Genomic DNA, 22,593 nt, shown 5'->3' with positions numbered 1-22,593 from the left:
CTATTCCACAGGTCAGTGACTCTCTGTGAAAAGAATTCTGTCGAACTTAACTCTGTTTCCATATTTTATACTGCTGCTTCCTAATTCTCCCATCGCTCTCTGTCTCAAACAATGTGAGATCATTTCCTTTCGTCATTTTTTGCAATCTTATGGTACATCCTATCCTCTTTATCCTCCTAGGCCCATAATAGAAAGAAAGAACTTGCATTTTTGTAGCGCCTTTCACTATCTCAGGATGTCACAAAGCACTTTACAGCCAATTAATCACTTATCTATTCTGCTGCAGCTGAACACTGTGGTGATGGGTTCATAGGTTACATAGAATTTTACAGCACAGAAACAGGCCATTCGGCCTAACTGGTCTATGCCGGTGTTCATGCTCTGCACAAGCCTCCTCTCACCTTACTTCATCTCACCCTATCAACATATCCTTCTATTCCTTCTCCGTCATGTACTTATCTAGCTTCCCCTTAAATGCATCTATGCTATTTGCCTCAACCGCTGGCAGCAAGTTCCACATTCTAACTACACTCTGGGTAAAGAAGTTTCTCCTGAATTTCTTATTGGATTTATTGGTGACTATATTTTGTTTATATTTATAGGTTTCTCCACTATAACCTCCAAAGTTCTCTCCTGATCAGCATACTGTCCTACCATTCCATTGTCCCAGTTGCCTACGAGATCTAAATATTTATACGTTTGGTTGCATTGTATATTATTTGCTCTGCTCCTTATTTTGGTATCCAATACAAACTTGAAGATTTTGCTTATTACACCCTTCTCTAAGTCATTCATATGAAGCAAGAATTTCAAGACTGACCCCCATGGTAGTCCATTCATAACCTCTAGTTTGAATATCATATTGATTAATGTACGCAGCAGTGTGTATGGATTCTGTACAACAACAACTTGCATTTATATAGCGCCTTTATTGTAGTAAAATGTCCCAAGGCGCTTCACAGGAGCGTTATCAGACAAAGATTGACACCGAGCCACGTATGGAGATATTAGGTCAAGTGACCAAAAGCTTGGTGAAAGAGGTAGGCTTTAAGGAGCGTCTTAAAGGAGGAGAGAGAGGTAGGGAGGTGGAGAGGTTTAGGGAGGGAATTCCAGAGCTTAGGGCTCAGACAGCTGAAGGCATGGCCACCAATGATGAAGCGATGAAAATCGGGGATGCGCAAGAGGCCAGAATTGGAGGAGTGCAGAGATCTCGGAGGGTTGTAGGGCTGGAGGAGGTTACTGAGATAGAGAGGGGCGAGGCCATGGAGGGATTTGAAAACAAGGATAAGAATTTTAAAATTGAGGCGTTCCCGGACCGGGAGCCAGTGTAGGTCAGAAAGCATGGGGTGATGGGAGAACGGGACTTGGTGTGAGTTAGGATACGGGCAGCAGAGTTTTGGATGAGCGCAAGTCAATGAAGGAGCACCATGAACAGTCCGAAACACAACACCAGTGAAGAAGTGCGGAGGACAGTTATAGGAGCTCTGCCGATAGTTATCTACTGATGACGATGATGGATTCTGTGCAATAAACGGAAGGAGGAACCTTGTTTAAATTTCTTCAACAAAGCATTTAACAGGAAAAAACTTTCTAAGCACCTAGTCACAATAGTAAAAGTGCAATAAACTATACAAATAAGTGATAGACTTATACTGAATAATTTGAAGTGAGAGAAGAGAAAATTTATCAAAAGCAAAATACTGCAGATGCTGAAAATCTGAAATAAAAACAGAAAATGCTAGAAACACTCAGCAGGTCAGGCAGCATCTGTGGAGAGAGAAAACAGAGCTAACGTTTCAGGTCATTGACCTTTCATCAGAAAGAGAGTGAAATTTTACATCTGGTCTAATTGTACATTTTGAACAAATTAGCTAAAACACCTTAGATATAGTCTCTCCCAAACGTTGATTTGGAAATGTCACAGTTTCCACTGAAATATGTTTTTTTTTATATATAAGGAAAATGGTTTACTTATGATCTTTCACTGTGGCTTTATTAATTACCTGACCCATTTAATTGGCAGGATTTGACTGGAATCTGGTCTTCAAATGGGATTACATGACTCCAGAACAAAGACGAGCTCGTCAGGGCAATCCAATTGGCCCGATTAGGTACGTATGGCAAGGGATTTTATAGTTGAATTAATATGCAGGTAATAGTGTCACGTCACATTTTCTGTGTCACATTTCCTTGTCACACTTAATTTTAGGCATATGTATTCCAAGGAAATTTCTTGTAGCCGATTAGCTCAGATGCAAAATTCTTCCAATTTAAAAAAAAACACATCAAGCCAGTAGTTTGGAGTGTGCAGAGAGACCCCTCCCTGCCCGTGCCCCCACCCCTTTCCCTCCGCCACCAGCAGAAAATACCTTGAAACGCGGTAGCCAATTTGCGCACAGCAAGGTCCCACAAACAGCAATGTGATTAAAAACCAGATAATCGGTTTTTCAGTGATATTGGTTGAGGGATAAATATTGGCCAGGACACTCTTGCTCTTCTTGGAATAGTGTCATGGGATCTTTTACATCCATCTGCCCCGAGGGCAGATGGGGCCTCGGTTTAATGTCTCATCCGAAACAGTTAGAATATCTGTAGCCAGGGACATGAAAAAAAAACTTAGCAATAACACTTAGAAAAGGAGAAAGAAAACCAGTTATTTCAGCCTAGGATCTGAAAAGTAATTAAACTCTGACTTCTCCTTGCGCAGTTCCCTGATCAATTAAACTTTTGATGAAACTAGAACTTCTGTTTATAATCGGGCTTTGTGTCCTTAATGGGACGCAGATCCACTTTAGTACCAGAATCATACATAGGAATTTATAACGGAGAAAAGGTGACACAAGTGTGACAAAAACTGACAACAGGAAGTAACGTTTTGTAGATAGGCAGTTCGGTCAGATGTAAGATTTTTAATACATTACTAGTTGATTTCCCGCGGACAGAGTCAAGACCAAGTGTAATCTTGGTGGGGTTAGAGGGAGGGGGATAATTGGACCAGGGTATGCAAATATAATTCAGTCCCCATTTTTATATTTCCATTACGAATTCCTCTATCCAGACATAATGGAAACAGCCTATGTAATCTTGTCATGCTGTAATGATACCCTTTTTTTGTATTCATTCTTGAGATATGGGCGTTGCTGGCAAGGCTGGCATTTTATGGCTCAGCCCTAGTTGCCCACTAGAAGGTGGTGGTGAACTGCCTTCTTGAACCACTGCTATCCATGTGGTGAAGGTGCTTCCACAATGTTGTTAGGTCGGGAGTTCCAGGATTTTGACAGAGCGACGATGAAGGAACGGCCGATATATGGATGGTGTGTGACTAGAACATAAGAACATAAGAAATAGGAGCAGGAGTAGGCCAATTGGCCCCTCGAGCCTGCTCCGCCATTCAATAAGATCATGGCTGATCTGATCCTAACCTCAAATCTAAATTCATGTCCAATTTCCTGCCCGCTCCCCGTAACCCCTAATTCCCTTTAGGGGGAGACCTTGGAGGTGATGATGTACCCATGCGCCTACTGCCCTTGTCCTTCCAGGTGGTGGAGGTTGCGGGTTTGCTGTCGAAGAAGCCTGGGTGACCATCCCACCGGTGGGGGTGCTGCAACTGCACCCGCTTTGCCTCAAATGAGCCTCTGCCAACTCTCCCATAATCATTGTATGTCATATGGTGTAATGCTCCTGTTATAAAATGGCCTATCCTCCGGCTCACTGTGACCAACCCCATGGGGGAGACCCTCAAGTGCATATCAAGATTCATCTGAATGAATGTAATTCCTGGAGTCTTTCTGATTAGTTTGTGCTAACCACATAAAGAAAGAAAGATTGTGTATTTCTATAGCGCCTTTCATGATCTCACGATGTCTCAAAGCGCTTTACAGCCAGTGACGTAGTTTTGAAGTGTGGTCACTGTTGTAGGAAACGCGGCAGCCAATTTGCGCACAGCATGGTCCCACAAACAGCAATAAGATAAATGACCAGGTCAACCCTCAACCATCATCATTTAGTGATGTTGGTTGAGGGATAAATATTGGCCAGGACACTGAGGAGAACTCCCCTGCTCTTCTTTGACATGGTGCTGTGGGTTCTTTTACCTCCACCCGATGGGACACTCCATAATAATTCCATATAAACGTAAGGGGCAGCCTTGTTGAATTTAGCAGCTGTACCCTTATATCTTTCACTGCTGCCTCACCTAATTGGTGCCTAATTGATGTTACATGTTTTTCTCTGCTTTTTTTTTTGTTTCTCGCCACCTGCCCCAACTATGTTCTCTCTTCCCCCAACCCACCCCCTGCATCCATCTCACTAACAGTAATGCCACTTTAGCCCCAGTCCCCGAGACAGTGTGGGTGCTCCTAAACGCTCCACCCTACCCAGCTCCTGAGAGACAGACAGAGAGAGAGAGAGAGAGAAAACACCTTTGCAGTTCCACAATCATCGCCTGCTTTCACCCAACAACTATGCCTCCACATCCTGAACCCAATCCCTGCTCATTATTTCAGGTCAGTCAAGGTACTTGTAAGAGTTTTATTTAAAATGTTCAAAAACTCCCCAGTCCTCACCAGCTGTTAGTGGGCTCGTGCGAGAATCGCTTCAATTAATCTCCTTCGGTTAATGGAGCTGAAGTGTCCTCTCTATCTGATATTCTGTGTTTTAAATTCTTTGCCATTCACTCCCTTCTAGCCCCATGCTGTGTCCTTACTCCCTTCCTTCAAGCCACCAATCCCAGTGCTTCCTCCCACTTGGCTTTGAAGCCCTCCCTCTCAGGGCCCCTGTTTTAGTTTTTCTCTCCCAACACCCAGCCTCTCGATTTCTCTTGTCGCCCACATGTGTTCCAGGGGCTGTCAACTGACCCAGTAACAGTCAGAAGCCTAACGCTGCATCCACCATAACAGCAACGAGAACATTCATCTCATCCGTGATAGAGGTTCATCCTGGCTCCTGTTCCTCCCAATCCCATGCCCAGTCCTTCTGCTCAAAGAAGACATGCCTGTCCAGAGTGTCCCACATGCACGCTGATACCTATAGCCCGCAACCTGATGTGTGTGGTGTTTCTGGAGAACCTCTATGAACTCAGGCTGAGGCTTTTCTCAAAGGGACAGGTCTCAAGGCAGAGAATATTGTTGCAAGAATTTCAAATGCTGAAAATGCCCTTGCATCGATAAATCCAATTTCCTTGTAAGTTTTGTAATTTTTTTTTGTTCATTAGTTCCAGTAGCAAACCCCTCAGCTTGGTAGAGAGCCCAAGATGACAGACGAAAGGATTTTCAAATAATTTGTTGAGCGATTTCATTGGTTTACCAACTTTATGAATATACTTTGCATATCAAGTGAGACACCTGAGGTGTGACAGAAATGCCACTGCCTGAAGTGTGACGGACAAAATGTGTGCTAGGTACATGTGGATATAGATTTATCAGTAAATTTACGAAGAATTGTTATATTAGACAGCTAGTTCTTTCCGTAGCCAGTTTTTCTACATGGGTTAACATAGCTTTTACTTAGTTTCCATTGAATTGCCAAGTCAGCGATGCAGCACTTGCAAATGGAGAAACTTTCTTTGTTTTTGCATTCTACATCAGCCACTCAAAGTTTTGTACATTTTGGAATCGATCCTTCCCAGTGACTTCATTTGCATCCCACAAATCGCAGAATTAAATAGGTTGTTTCAAGTTTGGAATAAAAAAGAATTTGTATTCATATGGCATCTTTCACATCCTCAGGATGTCCCAAAGTGCTTCACAGCCAATTAATTACTCCTAAAGTGAAATGACTGTAGTTTTGTAGGCAAAGATGGCTGCCAATTTGCACATATAGGAACCGCAAACAGGAAATAAGATGAATGACTAATTGATCTGGTTTAGGTGGTGTTGGTTACTGGAGAAATGTTGGCCAGGACACCGGGAGAATGCCCCTGCTCTTTGAATAGTATCATGAGATCTTTTACACCCACCTGAACAGGTAGAGGGTTCCTCGGTTTAATGTTCCATCTGAAAGTCAACATCTCCGTCAGTGCAGCACTTCTTGAGCATTGCACTGATGTCAGCCTAGATTGGAGTGTGGTTGAACCCATAACCTTCTGAGGGCCATTGCGCACGTCTAAGCTCAACACGCTTGTGTCAACTGCTTTATTACAATGGTGAGAGGGATTTGGCACCATACACCAAGCATTCGGCAGTAACAGTGCTGATGGTAATTTCTTTCCTTGTGTGCTCGCCCTAGTTTCTGAGCCCAGACATGTTGCTTTGGTGATTCTGGTAGACACTGAACCGGGATATGTTCATATGGAGCAAGAAGTCAACTAATGGCTCTTAGTCCAAAGAAATCCTCATTGGGCAACCCAGTAGACAGTGCAGTGGGCTGAGTATTGAGTAACATTGATGCTGTGATTACTTGAGATGATACACCCCCACATTGGAGATGTGGTGGTGGACAATATATGCAATAGGTCACCTTTATCTTTGCTACTTATGGTTAGGGAGAAACCGATAGGACTCTTAACTGTGACAGATGAGCACATTTGTGACAATAGGTTTCTGTTCTGTTATTGGTGTCATTCTTTTATGAAGACTGCAGCTTCTCGCATTGGGTGCGTAGACAGTGGTAAAACCTTTACTTTATTCATTTCAGAAAACTACTGTGTAAGGAATGAGGGGCAACTCTTAACTTATAGAATCATACAGCACAGAAGGAGGGCATTCGGCCCATCGTGCCTGTGCCGGCTCTTTGAAGGAGCTATCAATTTGCCCCACTCCTTCCTGCTTTTTCCCTATAGCCCTGCAAATTTCTCCTTTTCAAGTACATATCCAATTCACTTTTGAAAGTGTATAATGTATTGTGTTATATGTGTATGTATGTAATGTGTAATGTAGGCTTATAATGTATTGTGTTGTTCTTAGAACACCCATGATAGCTGGGGGTCTTTTTGTGATGGATAAAGCTTACTTTGAGGAGATTGGAAAATATGATATGATGATGGATGTCTGGGGTGGAGAAAACTTAGGTAAGTGACTGAACTATTTCTTCAAAGCATTAAAGGATCAGAGCAAAATTGTAAAATATGATGTGTGGCAGAATAGTGCTTTAACAAATTTAATGAATGCTTAAACAGTGCAGCAGACTAATTCAATTTTCTATGATATTTTGCCACCTTATAGTTCAGATAACTTAATTGCACAGTACATGAGACCTGAGTTTTAATATAAGAAGGAATTTTTGCAGTGAGGAGTATTATAACACCTGGTTGTCAAATCTGGGATTGTCATTTTCTACCTAAACACAGTACATTAAAATGCTTCTCCACTTAATCACTTGTAGCAGCTCTGAGCAAATCCCTTGCGGCTTGATAGTGGCTGTGGAAATCCGACTCCAACTGAAACGTCCCCCCGCCCCCGTTCCTGCTGACTGGAGTCCAGCCAGAACTAACAGTGAGCTTCCTTACTGCTCCGATGGACGATGTCCTGTATAGGCGAGCGTACTGCTGGGGATATGTTTCTTTTTGTGATGCACTCTTAGAATTAACGGCACAGAAGATCTCGCTGTGTCTCAAGTTGAGGCTTTAGTTTGTCAGGTCAAGCCAACTGTTCGCGCCTTGTTGCGCCAAAAGGAGGATGGGGACTGTTAAACTCCCCTAAGAGCCCAGGCACCATTGCAGAAGAGATTTGGTGGCGTGTATCATGGTACCGCAATGTCCTAAAGAGGTTGATGGACCATGGTTGGAGGGCCAACATTGTTCTGCTGGTGTTATTACTGTGCGGCAAGGAATAATCAATTTCCCAGTATATTTTATAAGAAAATATTTCAATTTGTGCAGGAGTTTTATCAGAAAGCGTGCTTGGCCCTCTTCTGTTTCTTCTTGTCATCAAATGTCATTGCTCTACTCTCTCCAGAATGGGTAACATCTCCATCTGAACCACTGTAAGCAGATACAGACTGAATTGGACCAATGAATGGTATATTAGCTCCAACATTAAGTCAGTGTCCTTGTAGAGATAGATTGATGTGATGCTGCAAGGATCCTCCCTGTAAGGAGGAAATTTCTCTCCAGTCATATATCATATATTTGGTTTGGTAATCGAGGCAACTGTGGCAGAGATGGCCAACAAATCTTCAAAAAAGTTTTGCTCTACTTGTCATTATCCGTAGTGTTCTATAGAGTTGATATGTCCACCCTGTGATGGAATATTGTAGGGCTCTATGTCAAAGATACCCAAAGCCTGGAAGACCAGCGGGCATTGCACGGGTAGCCACCCTCCAGGCAAGGTTGGAGAGATATCATGGGATCGCTCATCTACAAGATTATAACCAGAACAGCGCTACACAAATTGTTGGCACTTGACTAATCCTCAGTGTTTATGCAAGGACCACCAGAATTTCTCTGTGTTTTCTCCTGGACATCTTTGCCTTGTGTGCAGAAACTTAAACATGGAGTCAACCATGACTTATCGAACCAAGGCTGTTACATTGTAATGAAGCTCTGTGACTTTGTCACTGGTCCTTCTGTGCTCCCAGAAATCTCCAGGGTCAAATCCAGGAGACAGCTATTCTTGATACTGCTGTTACTAGTTGCACAGTGTTGTTATGCCATTAATTATATCCCCTCCACGGCCAAAAGTGTGTGGGATGCTTCTGGGCATGGTGTGAGCCTTGTACTTGAGGCTTTATTGCCAGATCACACTGTGATTTAAAGGGAAAACAATGAGTTGATCATGGAAGGAGGTTCTTGAATATCATGTATTGTGTAACCCAGTTTGGACCTGAGCATTTTGTACACTTTATTGGTAAGCAAGGAAAAATTGCAAGTTCATTTCAGTTACTTGTACTGTGCAAACATTCTCTCTTTCAGAGATCTCCTTTCGGGTGTGGCAATGTGGCGGAAGCCTTGAAATCATTCCCTGTAGTCGGGTAGGCCACGTTTTCCGCAAGCAGCATCCTTATACGTTTCCAGGAGGTAGTGGAACTGTCTTTGCAAGGTAAATATTTCTGATATTTAAAATTCTCATCCTTGTTTTCAAATCCTTCCATGGCCTCGCTCCTCCCTATCTCTGTAACCTCCTCCAGCCCTACAACCCTCCGAGATCTCTGCGCTCCTCCAATTCTGGCCTTTGCACACCCCGATTTTCATCGCTCCACTATTGGCGGCCGTGCCTTCAGCTGTCTAGGCCCTAAGCTCTGGAATTCCCTCCCTAAACCCCTCCGTCTCTCGCTCCTCCTTCAAGACACTCCTTAAAACCTACCTCTTTGACCAAGCTTTTGTTCACTTGTCCTAATGTCTCCTTTGGCTCGGTGTCAAATTTTTGTTTGGTAATGCTCTTGTGAAGCGCCTTGGGACGTTTTACTTTGTTAAAAGTGCTATATAAATGCAAGTTGTTGTTGTTGTTTATACGCTGGCCGTGCCATCAGCGATGCCCCAGAAGAAAGACAAAACAGCTCTTATCGACTTTGATTAGTTTAGAGAAATGGTGCTGTCTTTGCAATGGTTAAAGCCAAATGTGATCCACCTAACAGTGTTTAACCATTGACAATTTCACCGTTATCTAACCAGTGATATTTTATGTCCTCACTCAAGATGGATTATGCCGTTAAGTAATTCCATTTTTATATATTGTTGGGCAGCAAATTTATTCACCCCAATTTTAAACCACATTCAGAGGCTTGAAAAACAAGAGCACTAACAGATACCAAAAGACCATTCGACTCATGAAGGGATATCCCAACCACTCGTTGGTACGAGAGGAGTCTAACCGCCAAATATGGGCCACGATCAGACCGTGGAATAGTCGGACACGTTTGTGTGGAACTCCGTGGATATTTTAATGAAGGTGTTGGCCCATTTTAAAATATCATCTGTTGCAGCACCATACAGGAATTTCATTTAGTCTATCAAAACCCTTCATAATTTTGAACACCTCTATTAAATCTGCCCTTAACCTTCTCGGCTCTAAGGAGAACAATCCCAGCTTCTCTAGCCTCTCCAGATAACTGAATTCCCTCACCTCTTGTACCATTCTGGCAAATCTCCTCTGCCCTCTTCACGGCGCCTAGAATTGGACACAGTACTCCAGCTGAGGCCTAACCAGTCACATGGCATGATTCACCCCAGTAAAAGCGTAGGTACGCATTGGAGCGCGATGTAGGTAGGTGTTGAGAGTGAAATATAGGTACGAGCACAATATCAGATCAAAACCCGCAATTTCGGATTAATTTCTTTACTGTGTTACATTCTTCTATCTATCAAGACTAAGATTGATAGATTTTTGTCGGGTAAGGATATCAAGGGATCAGAATCTACCATTACCAACAATCCAGGGGATCAACCCTGGTTCAATGAGGAGTGTAGAAGAGCATGCCAGGAGCAGCACCAGGCGTACCGAAAAATGAGGTGCCAACCTGGTGAAGCTACAACTCATGACTACATGCATGCTAAACAGTGGAAGCAACATGCTATAGACAGGGCTAAGCAATTCCACAACCAACGGATCAGATCAAAGCTCTGCAGTCCTGCCACATCCAGTCGTGAATGGTGGTGGACAATTAAACAACTAACAGGAGGAGAAGGCTCTGCAAACATCCCCATCCTCAATGATGGCGGAGTCCAGCACGTGAGTGCAAAAGACAAGGCTGAAGCGTTTGCAACCATCTTCAGCCACAAGTGTCGAGTGGATGATCCATCTTGGCCTCCTCCCGATATCCCCACCATCACAGAAGCCAGTCTTCAGCCAATTCGATTCACTCCACGTGATATCAAGAAACGGCTGAGTGTACTGCATACGGCAAAGGCTATGGGCCCCGACAGCATCCCAGCTGTAGTGCTGAAGATTTGTGCTCCAGAACTAGCTGCGCCTCTAGCTAAGCTGTTCCAGTACAGCTACAACACTGGCATCAACTCGACAATGTGGAAAATTACCCAGGTATGTCCTGTCCACAAAAAGCAGGACAAATCCAATCCGGCCGATTACCGCCCCATCAGTCTACTCTCAATCATCAGCAAAGTGATGGAAGGTGTCGTCGACAGTGCTATCAAGCGCCACTTACTCACCAATAACCTGCTCACCAATGTTCAGTTTGGGTTCCGCCAGGACTGCTTGGCTCCAGACCTCATTACAGCCTTAGTCCAAACATGGACAAAAGAGCTGAATTCCAGAGGTGAGGTGAGAGTGACTGCCCTTGACATCAAGGCAGCATTTGACCGAGTGTGGCACCAAGGAGCGCTAGTAAAATTGAAGTCAATGGGAATCAGGGGGAAAACTCTCCAGTGGCTGGAGTCATACCTAACACAAAGGAAGATGGTAGTGGTTGTTGGAGGCCAATCATCTCAGCCCCAGGACACTGCTGCAGGAGCTCCACAGGGCAGTGTCCTAGGCCCAACCATCTTCAGCTGCTTCATCAATGACCTTCCCTCCATCATAAGGTCAAAAATGGGGATGTTCGCTGATGATTGCACAGTGTTCAGTTCCATTCGCAACCCCTCAAATAATGAAGCAGTCCGAGCCCGCATGCGGCAAGACCTGGACAACATCCAGGCTTGGGCTGATAAGTGGCAAGTAACATTCGCGCCAGACAAGTGCCAAGCAATGACCATCTCCAACAAGAGAGAGTCTAACCACCTCCCCTTGACATTCAACAGCATTACCATCGCTGAATCCCCCACCATCAACATCCTGGGGGTTACCATTGACCAGAAACTTAACTGGACCAGCCATATAAATACTGTGGCGACAAGAGCAGGTCAGAGGCTGGGTATTCTGCGGCGAGTGACTCACCTCCTGACTCCCCAAAGCCTTTCCATCGTCTACAAGGCACAAGTCAGGAGTGTGATGGAATACTCTCCACTTGCTTGGATGGGTGCAGCTCCAACAACACTCAAGAAGCTCGACACCATCCAGGACAAAGCAGCCCACTTGATTGGCACCCCATCCACCACCCTAAACATTCACTCTTTTCACCACTGGCGCACAGTGGCTGCAGTGTGTACCATCCACAGGATGCACTGCAGCAACTCGCCAAAGCTTCTTCGACAGCACCTCCCAAACCCACGACCTCTACCACCTAGAAGGACAAGGGCAGCAGGCACATGGGAACAACACCACCTGCACATTCCCCTCCAAGTCACACACCATCCCGACTTGGAAATATATCGCCGTTCTTTCGTCGTCGCTGGGTCAAAATCCTGGAACTCCCTTCCTAACAGCACTGTGGGAGAGCCATCACCAAACGGGCTGCAGCGATTCAAGAAGGCGGCTCACCACCACCTTCTCAAGGGCAATTAGGGATGGGCAATAAATGCCAGCCTCGCCAGCGACGCCCACATCCCATGAACGAATAATAAAAAAGAATCATAGAATGGTTACAGCACGGAAGGAGGCCATTCGGCCCGCTGAGTCCGTGCTGACAATCCAGCTAGTCCCACTCCCCCGCCCTTTCCCCGTAGCCCTTCAAATTTTTTCCCTTCAAGTACTTATCCAATTCCCTTTTAGAAAGCCACAATTGAATCTGCCTGTACCAGCCCCCAGGCAGTGCAATCCAGATCTTAACCACTCTGTGTAAAAAAAAAAGTTTTTCCTCATGTCGCCTTTGACTCTTTTGCCAGTCACCTTAAATCTGTGTCCTCTGGTTCTTGACCCTTCCGCCAATGGGAACAGTTTCTCTCTATCTACTCTGTCTAGACCCTTCATGATTTTGAAGACCTCTATCAAATCTCCCCTCAACCTCTCTGCTCTAAGGAGAACAAGCCCAGCTTCTCCAGTCTGTCCACGTAACTTTTTTAAAAATTTTTTTTATTTGTTCACGGGATGTGGGCGTCGCTGGCGAGGCCAGCATTTATTGCCCATTCCTAATTGCCCTCGAGAAGGTGGCGGTGAGCCGCCTTCTTGAACCGCTTAAGTCCTGATTTGTAGCAAAAGTGGGAAAATGGAGCTCGGCTATGAGCTAATTGAATGGCGGAACAGGCTCAATGGCCCACTCCTGTTCCTATGCTCTTATGTATGCACCAACCCAACAGATATTCATCTGTAGAGTTACTGTGCTGAGATTAGTACAGTGTTCACTTAACACTGCTCAGGTACTATGATTGTGCAGTAATACTTTTCATTGGTTTCAGCAATGTAAACTGCATATTACTGCATAATATCCTGATTGAGAGCAATCCTAGTAAGGAGATCTGACAGTGTGTATGCCCATTGAGGTTAATTGTATGTCGGACACTGGGTAGGAAATATTAAGGAAGAAATGTGATTTGTTTTCTCTCTTTTTCTAAAGAAATACACGCAGAGCAGCTGAGGTCTGGATGGATGAATTTAAAAATTTCTATTATGCGGCGGTGCCTTCAGCTCGAAATGTCCCATTTGGCAAGTAAGTATGGCTTGGTGTCGATCAGTTTTAAAGGGAAGGTTTAACATTCACCTCACGTTATTTGGGGTATAATGTTTATCATTTGCTTATAGCTCCATTTAAAGATGGATTATAGGTTGCGGTCGTGTAACTTTATTGGGGTGTTTGGTTAGGAGTTGGCTGCACTTAATTCCTTAACTCACAGGTCTTTACATCTACATTTTACCCTGTTCTGTGAACAGTGAACTGTAAAGGTAAGTGCTTCGGTTGTGTTGATTGCGTGATAATCTCTAACTGCTACAGTTCAGTAAACTGATGAGATATGAGGAGCCAGGGATTTTATTTTTAGGAACATAGGAACAGGAGGAGGCTATTCAGCCCCTTGAGCTGTTACGCCATTCAGTAAGATCATGGCTGATCTGTTTCTTAACTCCATCTACCCGCTTTGGTTCTGTAACTCGTAACACCCGTACTTAACAAAAACCCATCAATCTCAGTTTTGAAATTTTCAATTGACCCCCAGCCTCAACAGCTTTTTGGGGGAGAGTGTTCCAGATTTCCACTCCCCTTTGTGTGAAGAAGTGCTTCCTGACATCACCCCTGAACGGCCTAGCTCTAATTTTAAGGTTATGCCCCCTTGCTCTGGACTCCCCCACCAGAGGAAATAGTTTCTCTCTATCTACCCTATCGAATCCTTTAATCATCTTAAACACCTCAATTAGATCACCCCTTAAATCTTCTATACTCCAGGGAGTACAAGCCTAGTCTGTGCAACCTGCCCTCATAATTTAACCCTTTGAGATGCTTCATTTTGAGAAATAGTTTGGCCAGGATAAAAAGGATTAGATGGGGCTCTCTGCAACCATCAGAGACACTAATTACTGATGACTAGTTAGGGTGGGTGGATGGGTGCCTATTCAGGGGACACTAGTATGATATAGTCTATGAAGGAAGAATCCTGGTGTACCAGCCTCCTGGAACTCAAAATGAGCTAGTAATTTAAAAACAGACGCTACTCTTGTTGTAGGTCATCCTGCCTTAGGCTGGACAGTCAGCTCTGCTGTGGGATAAATCCGCTGAGGAGGAGGAGGAGGAAAGGTATAGGAGAAGGAAGACCAAGATCATCATGAATCAAGAAAGGACAATGACCCAGCAGATCTCCCAATTAAGAATGTGACACATCAACAGTTATCGTCCTAACACTTGAGAGTCATGGGTATGATTTGGGAATAAGGATTCCTCAAGTACATGGGAATCGCTAGACATAAAAAGACCAAGGTTCATCTAGTTCACCTTCTACCAGCCTGGTAGTTGCAGAATACAACGATAAAGGAGTTGTTGATTAATCATAGCAATCAATCTCTATCAATTAGTTTACCCAGACATGAGGCGAGGAAATCCCCAGTGGTGGAGAGCTTTGGGAACCAGAGGTCCAATGTCACCTCTTCCTCCTAAGCATGTTACACTTACCACATGTAGACTTCATGGAAGAGGAGAACGCAAAGCTGGAAAGCTTCTACTCTTATTATCCAGTGCTGTCTTGCCCTCTCAGGTGGACGGAGAAGATCCCACGGCCACTATTCTAAGAAGAGCAGAGGAGTTCGCCAATATTTATCCCTCAACCAAATCATTAAAAAACAAATTATCTGGTCTTTATCTCATTGCTGTTTGTGGGACCTTGCTGTGTGCAAATTGGCTGCCGCGTTTCCTACATTTCAACGGGGACTACACTTCAAAAGTAATTAATTGGATGTAAAGCACTTTGGGATGTTCTGAGGTCGTGAAAAGCACTATATAAATGCAAGTTATTTTTCTTTTTTTGTGCAGCATCCAGAGCAGATTAGAACTGAAGAAGAAACTGGCCTGTAAACCATTTAAGTGGTACCTAGAAAATGTCTATCCAGAGCTAAGGTAGGTTACTCTTCCTGTTCTGAGTTACTAGCTCCAGTGTGCTGGAATCTATTAGTCCCTGATGTTTATTATATTTCTGTAAGGTACAGAGCTCTGAACAAGTTACAAGTGTTCACCTGAACGATCAAAGAAAATTCTCTCTTTGTGAGAGTGAGAAGCTCATTTTATGGAACAGGTTTCCCAATTAGTAATGCTTACTTTCCAAAGATTTTCAAAATAGCAGTCAAACTTTTAAGCTCGACCTGAGAGATGTGTGTGTTTTTTTCCAACTACAGTCCCCACCGCTTATAGCAGGCGTGTTTGTGCCAACGTGATTTGCCCGCTATCCGTGATGGCCGGTAATAACAGGGTAGTGCTATTGCAATACTCTACTATATTACAAGAATGTTGTAGATCATGAATAAGCTAAACAAGACTGCATGCAATGCGACTAGCTTTCTTTATGCTGCAGTTAGTGCTTAGTACAAACTGTAACCCCCACACCATTTAGAGTGGATTAAATGGGTTTAAGTACACAAAAGGTATTTGAACATTAACGAGGTGCTATTTACTTTTATTTATTCGTTCATGGGATGTGGGCTTCGCTGGCGAGGCCAGTATTTATTGCCCATCCCTTATTGCCCTTGAGAAGGTGGTGGTGAGCCGCCTTCTTGAACCGCTGCAGTCCGTGCGGTGAAGGTTCTCCCACAGTGCTGTAAGGTAGGGAGTTCCAGGATTTTGAGCCAGCGACGATGAAGGATCGGCGATATATTTCCAAGTCGGGATGGTGTGTGACTTGGAGGAGAACATGCAGGTGGTGTTCCCATGTGCCTGCTACCCTTGTCCTTCTAGGTGGGAGAGGTCGTGGGTTTGGGAGGTGCTGTCGAAGAAGCCTTGGCGAGTTGCTGCAGTGCAACCTGTGGATGGTACACACTGCAGCCACGGTGCGCCGGTGGTGAAGGGAGTGAATGTTTAGGGTGGTGGATGGGGTGCCAATCAAGCGGGCTGCTTTGTCCTGGATGGTGTCGAGCTTCTTGAGTGTTGTTGGAGCTGCGCTCATCCAGGCAAGTGGAGAGTGTTCCATCACACGCCTAGTAGACTTGTGCCTTGTAGATGGTGGAAAGGCTTTGGGGAGTCAGGAGGTGAGTCACTCGCCACAGAATACCCAGCCTCTGACCTGCTTTTGTAGCCACAGTATTTATGTGGTTGGTCCAGTTAAGTTTCTGGTCAATGGTGACCCCCAGGATGTTGATGGTGGGGGATTTGGCGATGGTAATGCCATTGCATTCAGTGCACCTTAACGAGGTGTGAACTAGTGAGTATACACAGCTGTTTCTGCCCGAAATAAATGGCTCACTTAAGAAGTTATAACCGGCAACTTTGAAATTGACGTTAATGAAGATGGCTAATGGTTATCATTTTTTGGCTGATATAAGCAACTGCCCATTTTAAACGTGGACGTTTTAAGTGGTGGGGACTGTAATAACGCAGAGTTAGCGTGGTAACTCACCGTGCCTGGCACTGGTATGATGGGCATTTAGTTTCACAAGTTGCCAGTTGTTAAGTTCCAGAGGGAGATAGGAAAAATTCCAAGTCAAAGTCAAGTTTAGGTACTTCCCACCAGGCAATTACAATGCACAGACAGACTTTTGACAATAGGTAACTACCCCAAACTCTTTAGAGAATGGTGCAAAGGGCAGTAACTGACAAAAATAGCATGCGAGAGGAAGAAGAGAAGAGAAAAAGAAGGAACCAACATTGGCAATATGGGTGAGAGAGTTAGCAAAAGAAGCAGATGGAAAATGCTACAACTGCTTTTTCTTCGCGAGCAAATATAAGCAAAGCAAGTTCACGCAAAAATCAGGCGGTGATTTGGTACCTTTGATATAGTCACTTCATTCTTTAATTGTTGTTCAAGATTCACATATAAAACCTCCGTCCTACTTTGCTATTATTCTAGGAGTGTTAACGTGTGTGTGTGTGTGTGCGCGCACGCACGTGTATATGTGCACGTGTGTGTATATATACACACACATGCACACACCATGTATCCCCGTGGGTGTGTGCACGCCTGCACTCTGGTCTCTGTTTGTACCTTTTGGTACCTGTTTTAAAAGACATGAAGTACAAATCGAGAGTAAGGTCTCTGAATGTGCTGAGAGGGTGCGGGGGGCACCGGCAGCTGGTGATCTTTTTGGAGGGTGAGGTACACGCGGTACACGTCTAAGTGAGCCAGCTCCGTCACCGTGCCAACGGTCCCTTCACGCGCACGCAGTGCCTTTGAATGCACGCACTGCAAGGCAGGAACCTAGTCCCAGTCACTCCAAAGTGAGAGAGCGCGCACGCACGCGCACACACACACACACGTTGGGACAGTGCACACGCAGACACCGGTCCTATGTGCACTTGTATTCATTTTACTCACGGCAGAATCTCTGTGCAGTTTGTTCCTGTTACAACCCATGTCCCAATAAGAAAGAAGTTCTTTCATATTTTCGTCTTTTGGATGAGATATTAAACCGAGGCCCCATTGCCCTCTCAGGTGGATGTAAAAGATCCTGTGGGCACTATTTTGAAGAAGAGCAGGGGTGTTCTCCCCGGTGTCCTGGATGATATTTTTATCTCTCAACTAACATCACTAAAACAGATTATCGGGTCATTATCACATTGCTATTTGCGGGATCATGCTGTGCGCAAATTGGCTGCCACGTTTCCTACATTACAACAGTGACTGCACTTCAAAAATTACTTCATTGGCTGTAAAGCACTTTGGAACGTCCTGAGATCATGAAAGGCGCTATAGAAATACAAATCAATTTTTTTCTTTCATATGTTGTTCTTTCAGAGTTGTTTTGGTTTTTGTTCGTATAATCTCTCCGATTCAGCCTTTTCATGTAATTTAATAATAATTATGTTTGTTCTTCCCTTTTGTAGGGTCCCTGATCATCAAGATATCGCTTTTGGAGCTCTACAACAAGGTTCCAATTGCCTAGACACACTGGGCCACTTTGCGGATGGTGTTGTGGGTGTCTATGAATGTCACAATGCAGGGGGTAACCAGGTGTGCAGTTTTTTTTCTTTATCCCTGTCTGATTATGATTTAATTTTTGAGCTGAAATATAATGGATCACCTTGTTCTTATGCTTCAGAGGGCTGTCTGTGGGGGAGGGCCGTCTGTGCAACTTCTCAGGATGTGGGCGACGCTGGCAAAACCGCATTTATTGTCCATTCTTGAGGGCATTAAGAGTCCACTGCGAAATGTGGGACTGGAGTCACATATAGGCCCAGACCAGGTCGAGGTGGCAGGTTCCCTTCCCTGAAGGACATTAGTGAACCAGCTAGGTTTTTACAACACTCCAACACCTTTCGTGGTCATTTTTTTCTGGTGCCAGCCCACAAATCGCCAGATTCCCATTTGGGGTTTTTGAACTCACGGCTTCTGGGTTGCTAGTGCACCCTTTTTTTGGGTGGGGGGGGTGGGGGAGAAGGTATGCGACCATCAGTCCTGCCCAGAAACATCTGTTCAGTTCTCACCTTGTCTTTCTGGTTGTTTCCTTTGTCAGGAATGGGCACTAACGAAAGACAAGTCAGTGAAACACATGGATTTGTGCCTTACTGTTGTAGACGAGGTCGCTGGTTCTCTCATAAAGCTGCAAGGTTGCAGAGACAATGACAGCAGGCAGGTAGGTAATGGGTGCTTGTTGGATAATCCTAATCCTTTGTGAAAGCTAGTAATATTTCTGACAATTACATACATTTATTATTGCTTCAAAATATTCATCCTAAGACTACATACACAGCAGTGCACACAGTCATATGTCTAGAAAACTCGTGCTCCCAGGAATTGTGAGCAATTGCCAATGTTCCTTCCCTATTCCAATATTATTCCACTATTCCAGTGTTCCCTCCCTATTCCAGTGTTTCTTTGCTCTTCCTGAACAATGGCTTTACTCAGGAGCGTCATTGTGATCAAAGATAGGATCTGCCAGCACACGGTTTAAACCAATTCTCATCTACTCGTGTGGTTTAACCATAATTCCTACAGTAGCTGTTCTATCTTCATTCCATATTTAAAAAATCAATGTAAAACCATATCCCTATCCCTACAGTGCTCTACACTCTTTGTATAGATTTGAGTTTATATCTCGTTTGGCACACTAACCTACTCTTGGTGATACTCCTTTACAGAAGTGGGAACAGATTGAGAACAATTCGAAACTAAAGCATGTGGGCAGCACCTTGTGTCTGGACAGTCGAAACACCAGGAGCGGAGGGCTCACCGTAGAAGTCTGCAATCCATCCCTTTCACAACAGTGGAAATTCACACTCAATTTACAGCAGTAATACATCTGGACCGTTACATTTTGGAACTTTCAATGTGGACAGTATTTAAATTGGTAAATCAAGTTTGCATTCAACCATATACCTCGATTTTTGAAAGAGTTCCATATTCCACTTTTTCTTGAAGTAATGTATCGAGTTTCTAAACTTGTGGGTTCCAGTAACTATATATATATATAATTTTTTTCATTTAGCAAAGTCCCATCACCCTCCCTTCTGATGTACAGTTGGATAAAACAGTTAAATAGGACGGTACACACACTCCCCCCACCCCCCCACAGGTACCATTTCAGTCCTTCTGTTGTGGATGTTTCCCAAATAAGGATTTCTGTTTTATAGGAAATGTACTGCACTAATATGAAGGCTGCTTATGAGCACATCGAACAGTCAAAACAACTGCATTTCTAATGAAGATGGTGTCCAGCTCTGCAGTGTTTCAGAACTCGCATGTTATTCAGTCTTCTTAAGATTCATTTTTTTATCGACCTGTCGTCCAAATGCAAACCTACTGAGTTTTTTTTTCTGCTGTTCATTTGTTACTGCACAACATGCAGTCTCCATAACTCTAATTCAGCGTTAAATGGGTTTTGTAAGCCAATAAGAATTGATTGAATAAAGTCAGATGTAGGGAAATGAAACAATATCCAAAAAAAATACAAACAGGGCCACACGCTGTACTTGCATTTTGGTATGTTTTTCTTACGTTCAACTAAACCTCGGCACTTTTCTTAGTCCTTCGTCTGCTTGGAAAGGTGTGACCTGTAATTGCGAGGCACAAACACATCGCTAAATGTTATTTAATGGATCAAGGCCTGTTGACAATTCAAAGGTATTTTATATTTATTATGTAAGTAGCTATGTTATGTGACTGTATCGGCACCAACATCATTCCTTTTTGTTTGTGATTCCAGCCTGCACTTTCTGTAAAACAATCCGAGAATTCGCCCACTAGCTTTTTCTGCATTGACTTTTTCAAAAGTGGTGTCTAACCTGGTGCCTTGCTTATCCAGGTTAAGTCACAACAACAAAGCTAAATTCCTAGGTGATCACACTGCACCCTCAACAGTGGCAGTATCTTACGTTTTTTGACTGTTGTTCGAATGCTTAAGAGGAATTCTTTAAAAACATTCTCCAAGAACTGAAAGCTGTAGCCATCTTAAAAAGAAAATGGTTTGTGTGCTGCTGCCTCTCAAGGTCACCTCTGCTAACAAGTACATCTTGCTCAGTATCAATTTTCTGTAAAGTCTTATTCCATTTATATTTATTTAGTTTACCAAATTGATGACTGTCTTGTCCGGTTACACTGTTAAGATTTAGTGACCACATGCAATAAGTGTCTGGCACAGTCAGGAGTACGAAAGGATGATTAAATAAGAAACATCTCTCTCTCTCTCTCTCTTCCCCCCCCCCCCCCCCATGTCTTTTTGTTGATGTGAAAGGGCAGACAGTGATTTTATTACCAACTTTAAAAACAAACTGTAAAAAGCTTTACATTGTAAAACTGCCAAGTTCATTGTTGGAAAGAGAAATTCTAGCGCTGCTGAACATGGGGTTTGATATTCTTTTTTCAAATAAAATGTTTACATGCCACAGTGTGCCAAAGTTCATTCTGTAGAAGAGCTGCATCCTTTCCATTTCTAATAGTCTTGGAATTTGAAATACTAAAGATGGTATTTTCTCCTAATAAGAAAAAAAATCCCATTATTAAAAAGTCTTTGTACCTCCCAAAATGAGAAGGGGATCGGTGGAAGATGGAGAACACCCTCCAATTCCACCAGTGTTCATGTTGTCTCCAAGTAACAACATTGGACTCGCTTTTGCTTTGAAGTGACTTGTGACTGTGTTGAATTAAAAAAATGTAAAATATCGTAATTTCCTTTCTTAATTCCCAATTCTTAAGAGTGATTTTTGTAAAGAGTAACGTTAGTATCGTGCGCAACGATGTCACTGTGGAGTGTTGAAAAGGTGACAACAGTCTCGTCAGTTCATAGATTGACTCTTTCCGCATTTTTTCTCACTACTCTACGAAGCATGATCTTGCTCATACTTTTTATAGATGTGATGGAAAGCATCTTTGAAATTGAATTAACTTTAATAAACTTTATACCTTTAAATTCAAACTTTTCATGGTTTTTTTTAATTTGTGTTAATGTAGTCAGAAGTTTATAGAAAGAACTTGCATTTATAAGGCACCTTTCACAACCTCAGGACATCCCAAAGCACTTTACAGCTGACAAAGTAATTTAAGTGTAGTCACTATTGTAATGTAGGGCAACGTGGCCGCCAATTTGTGCACAGCAACATGATCATGACGAAATCATGTTTATCATTATGTTGAACAGGACAGTGGGGAGAACTTCCCTGCTCTTTTTTTGAAAAAGTGCCATGGGATCTTTTATGTCCATCTAAGAGGGCAGATCGGGCCTCGGTTTAACGTCTCATCCAAACGATAGCACTGCCAACAGTGCAGCACTGGGAGTGTCAGCCTAGATTTTTGTACTCAAGTCTTTGGAGTGGGGCTTGAGACCCCAACCATCTGACTCAGAGGCGAAAGCACTACCACTGACCTAAAGCTCAGAACCTGCTGCACATGTGAATTCCTGAAATTAAATCTATTTTTCGTAGCAAATATTCAATGTTCTGTGTGTACTGTTCACTGATGAAATGTTTAGCAGTGATGGATCTCGCTAAAGTAAATGTTCCTTTTGGTCCTTACGATAGAACATCCACCACCAACGTACCGTGGCTGCAGTGTATACTATATACAGGATGCACTGCAGCAATTCGCCAAAGCTTCTTCCTCAGCACCTCCCAAACCTGTAACCTCCACCATCTAGAAGGATAAAGGCAGCAGGTGCATGGGAACACCATCCCACCTTGGACATATATCGGCCATTCCTTTGTCGCTGGAACACTCTACCTAACAGGTGCACCTTCACTGCACGGACTGCAGCGGTTTAAGAAGGTGGCCCACCACCACCTTGTGACTAGTGAAAGGCAATAAATGCCGGCCTTGCCCCTGAGGCCCAC

At 43.7% G+C, this 22,593-nt stretch overlaps 1 protein-coding gene across 1 annotated transcript in view; it reads left to right on the top strand.

The window, feature by feature from the left end:
- Nucleotides 1-21,683, top strand: part of galnt2 (UDP-N-acetyl-alpha-D-galactosamine:polypeptide N-acetylgalactosaminyltransferase 2) — a 52,921-nt gene extending 31,238 nt beyond the window's left edge. Inside the window, exons 9-16 of the mRNA XM_067984089.1 lie at nt 2,024-2,111; nt 6,903-7,006; nt 8,849-8,975; nt 13,261-13,353; nt 15,160-15,243; nt 18,157-18,283; nt 18,786-18,905; nt 19,411-21,683. Coding sequence (XP_067840190.1) covers nt 2,024-2,111; nt 6,903-7,006; nt 8,849-8,975; nt 13,261-13,353; nt 15,160-15,243; nt 18,157-18,283; nt 18,786-18,905; nt 19,411-19,566 — 899 coding nt within the window. The 3' untranslated portion in view covers nt 19,567-21,683. The remainder of the gene's footprint in view (nt 1-2,023; nt 2,112-6,902; nt 7,007-8,848; nt 8,976-13,260; nt 13,354-15,159; nt 15,244-18,156; nt 18,284-18,785; nt 18,906-19,410) is intronic.
- The last annotated feature ends 910 nt before the right edge of the window (nt 21,684-22,593 follow it).

This window comes from Heptranchias perlo, chromosome 5, assembly GCF_035084215.1.
Source record: "Heptranchias perlo isolate sHepPer1 chromosome 5, sHepPer1.hap1, whole genome shotgun sequence".
NCBI classification, from domain to species: domain Eukaryota; kingdom Metazoa; phylum Chordata; class Chondrichthyes; order Hexanchiformes; family Hexanchidae; genus Heptranchias; species Heptranchias perlo.
This window is presented reverse-complemented; position numbering and strand designations above follow the sequence as displayed.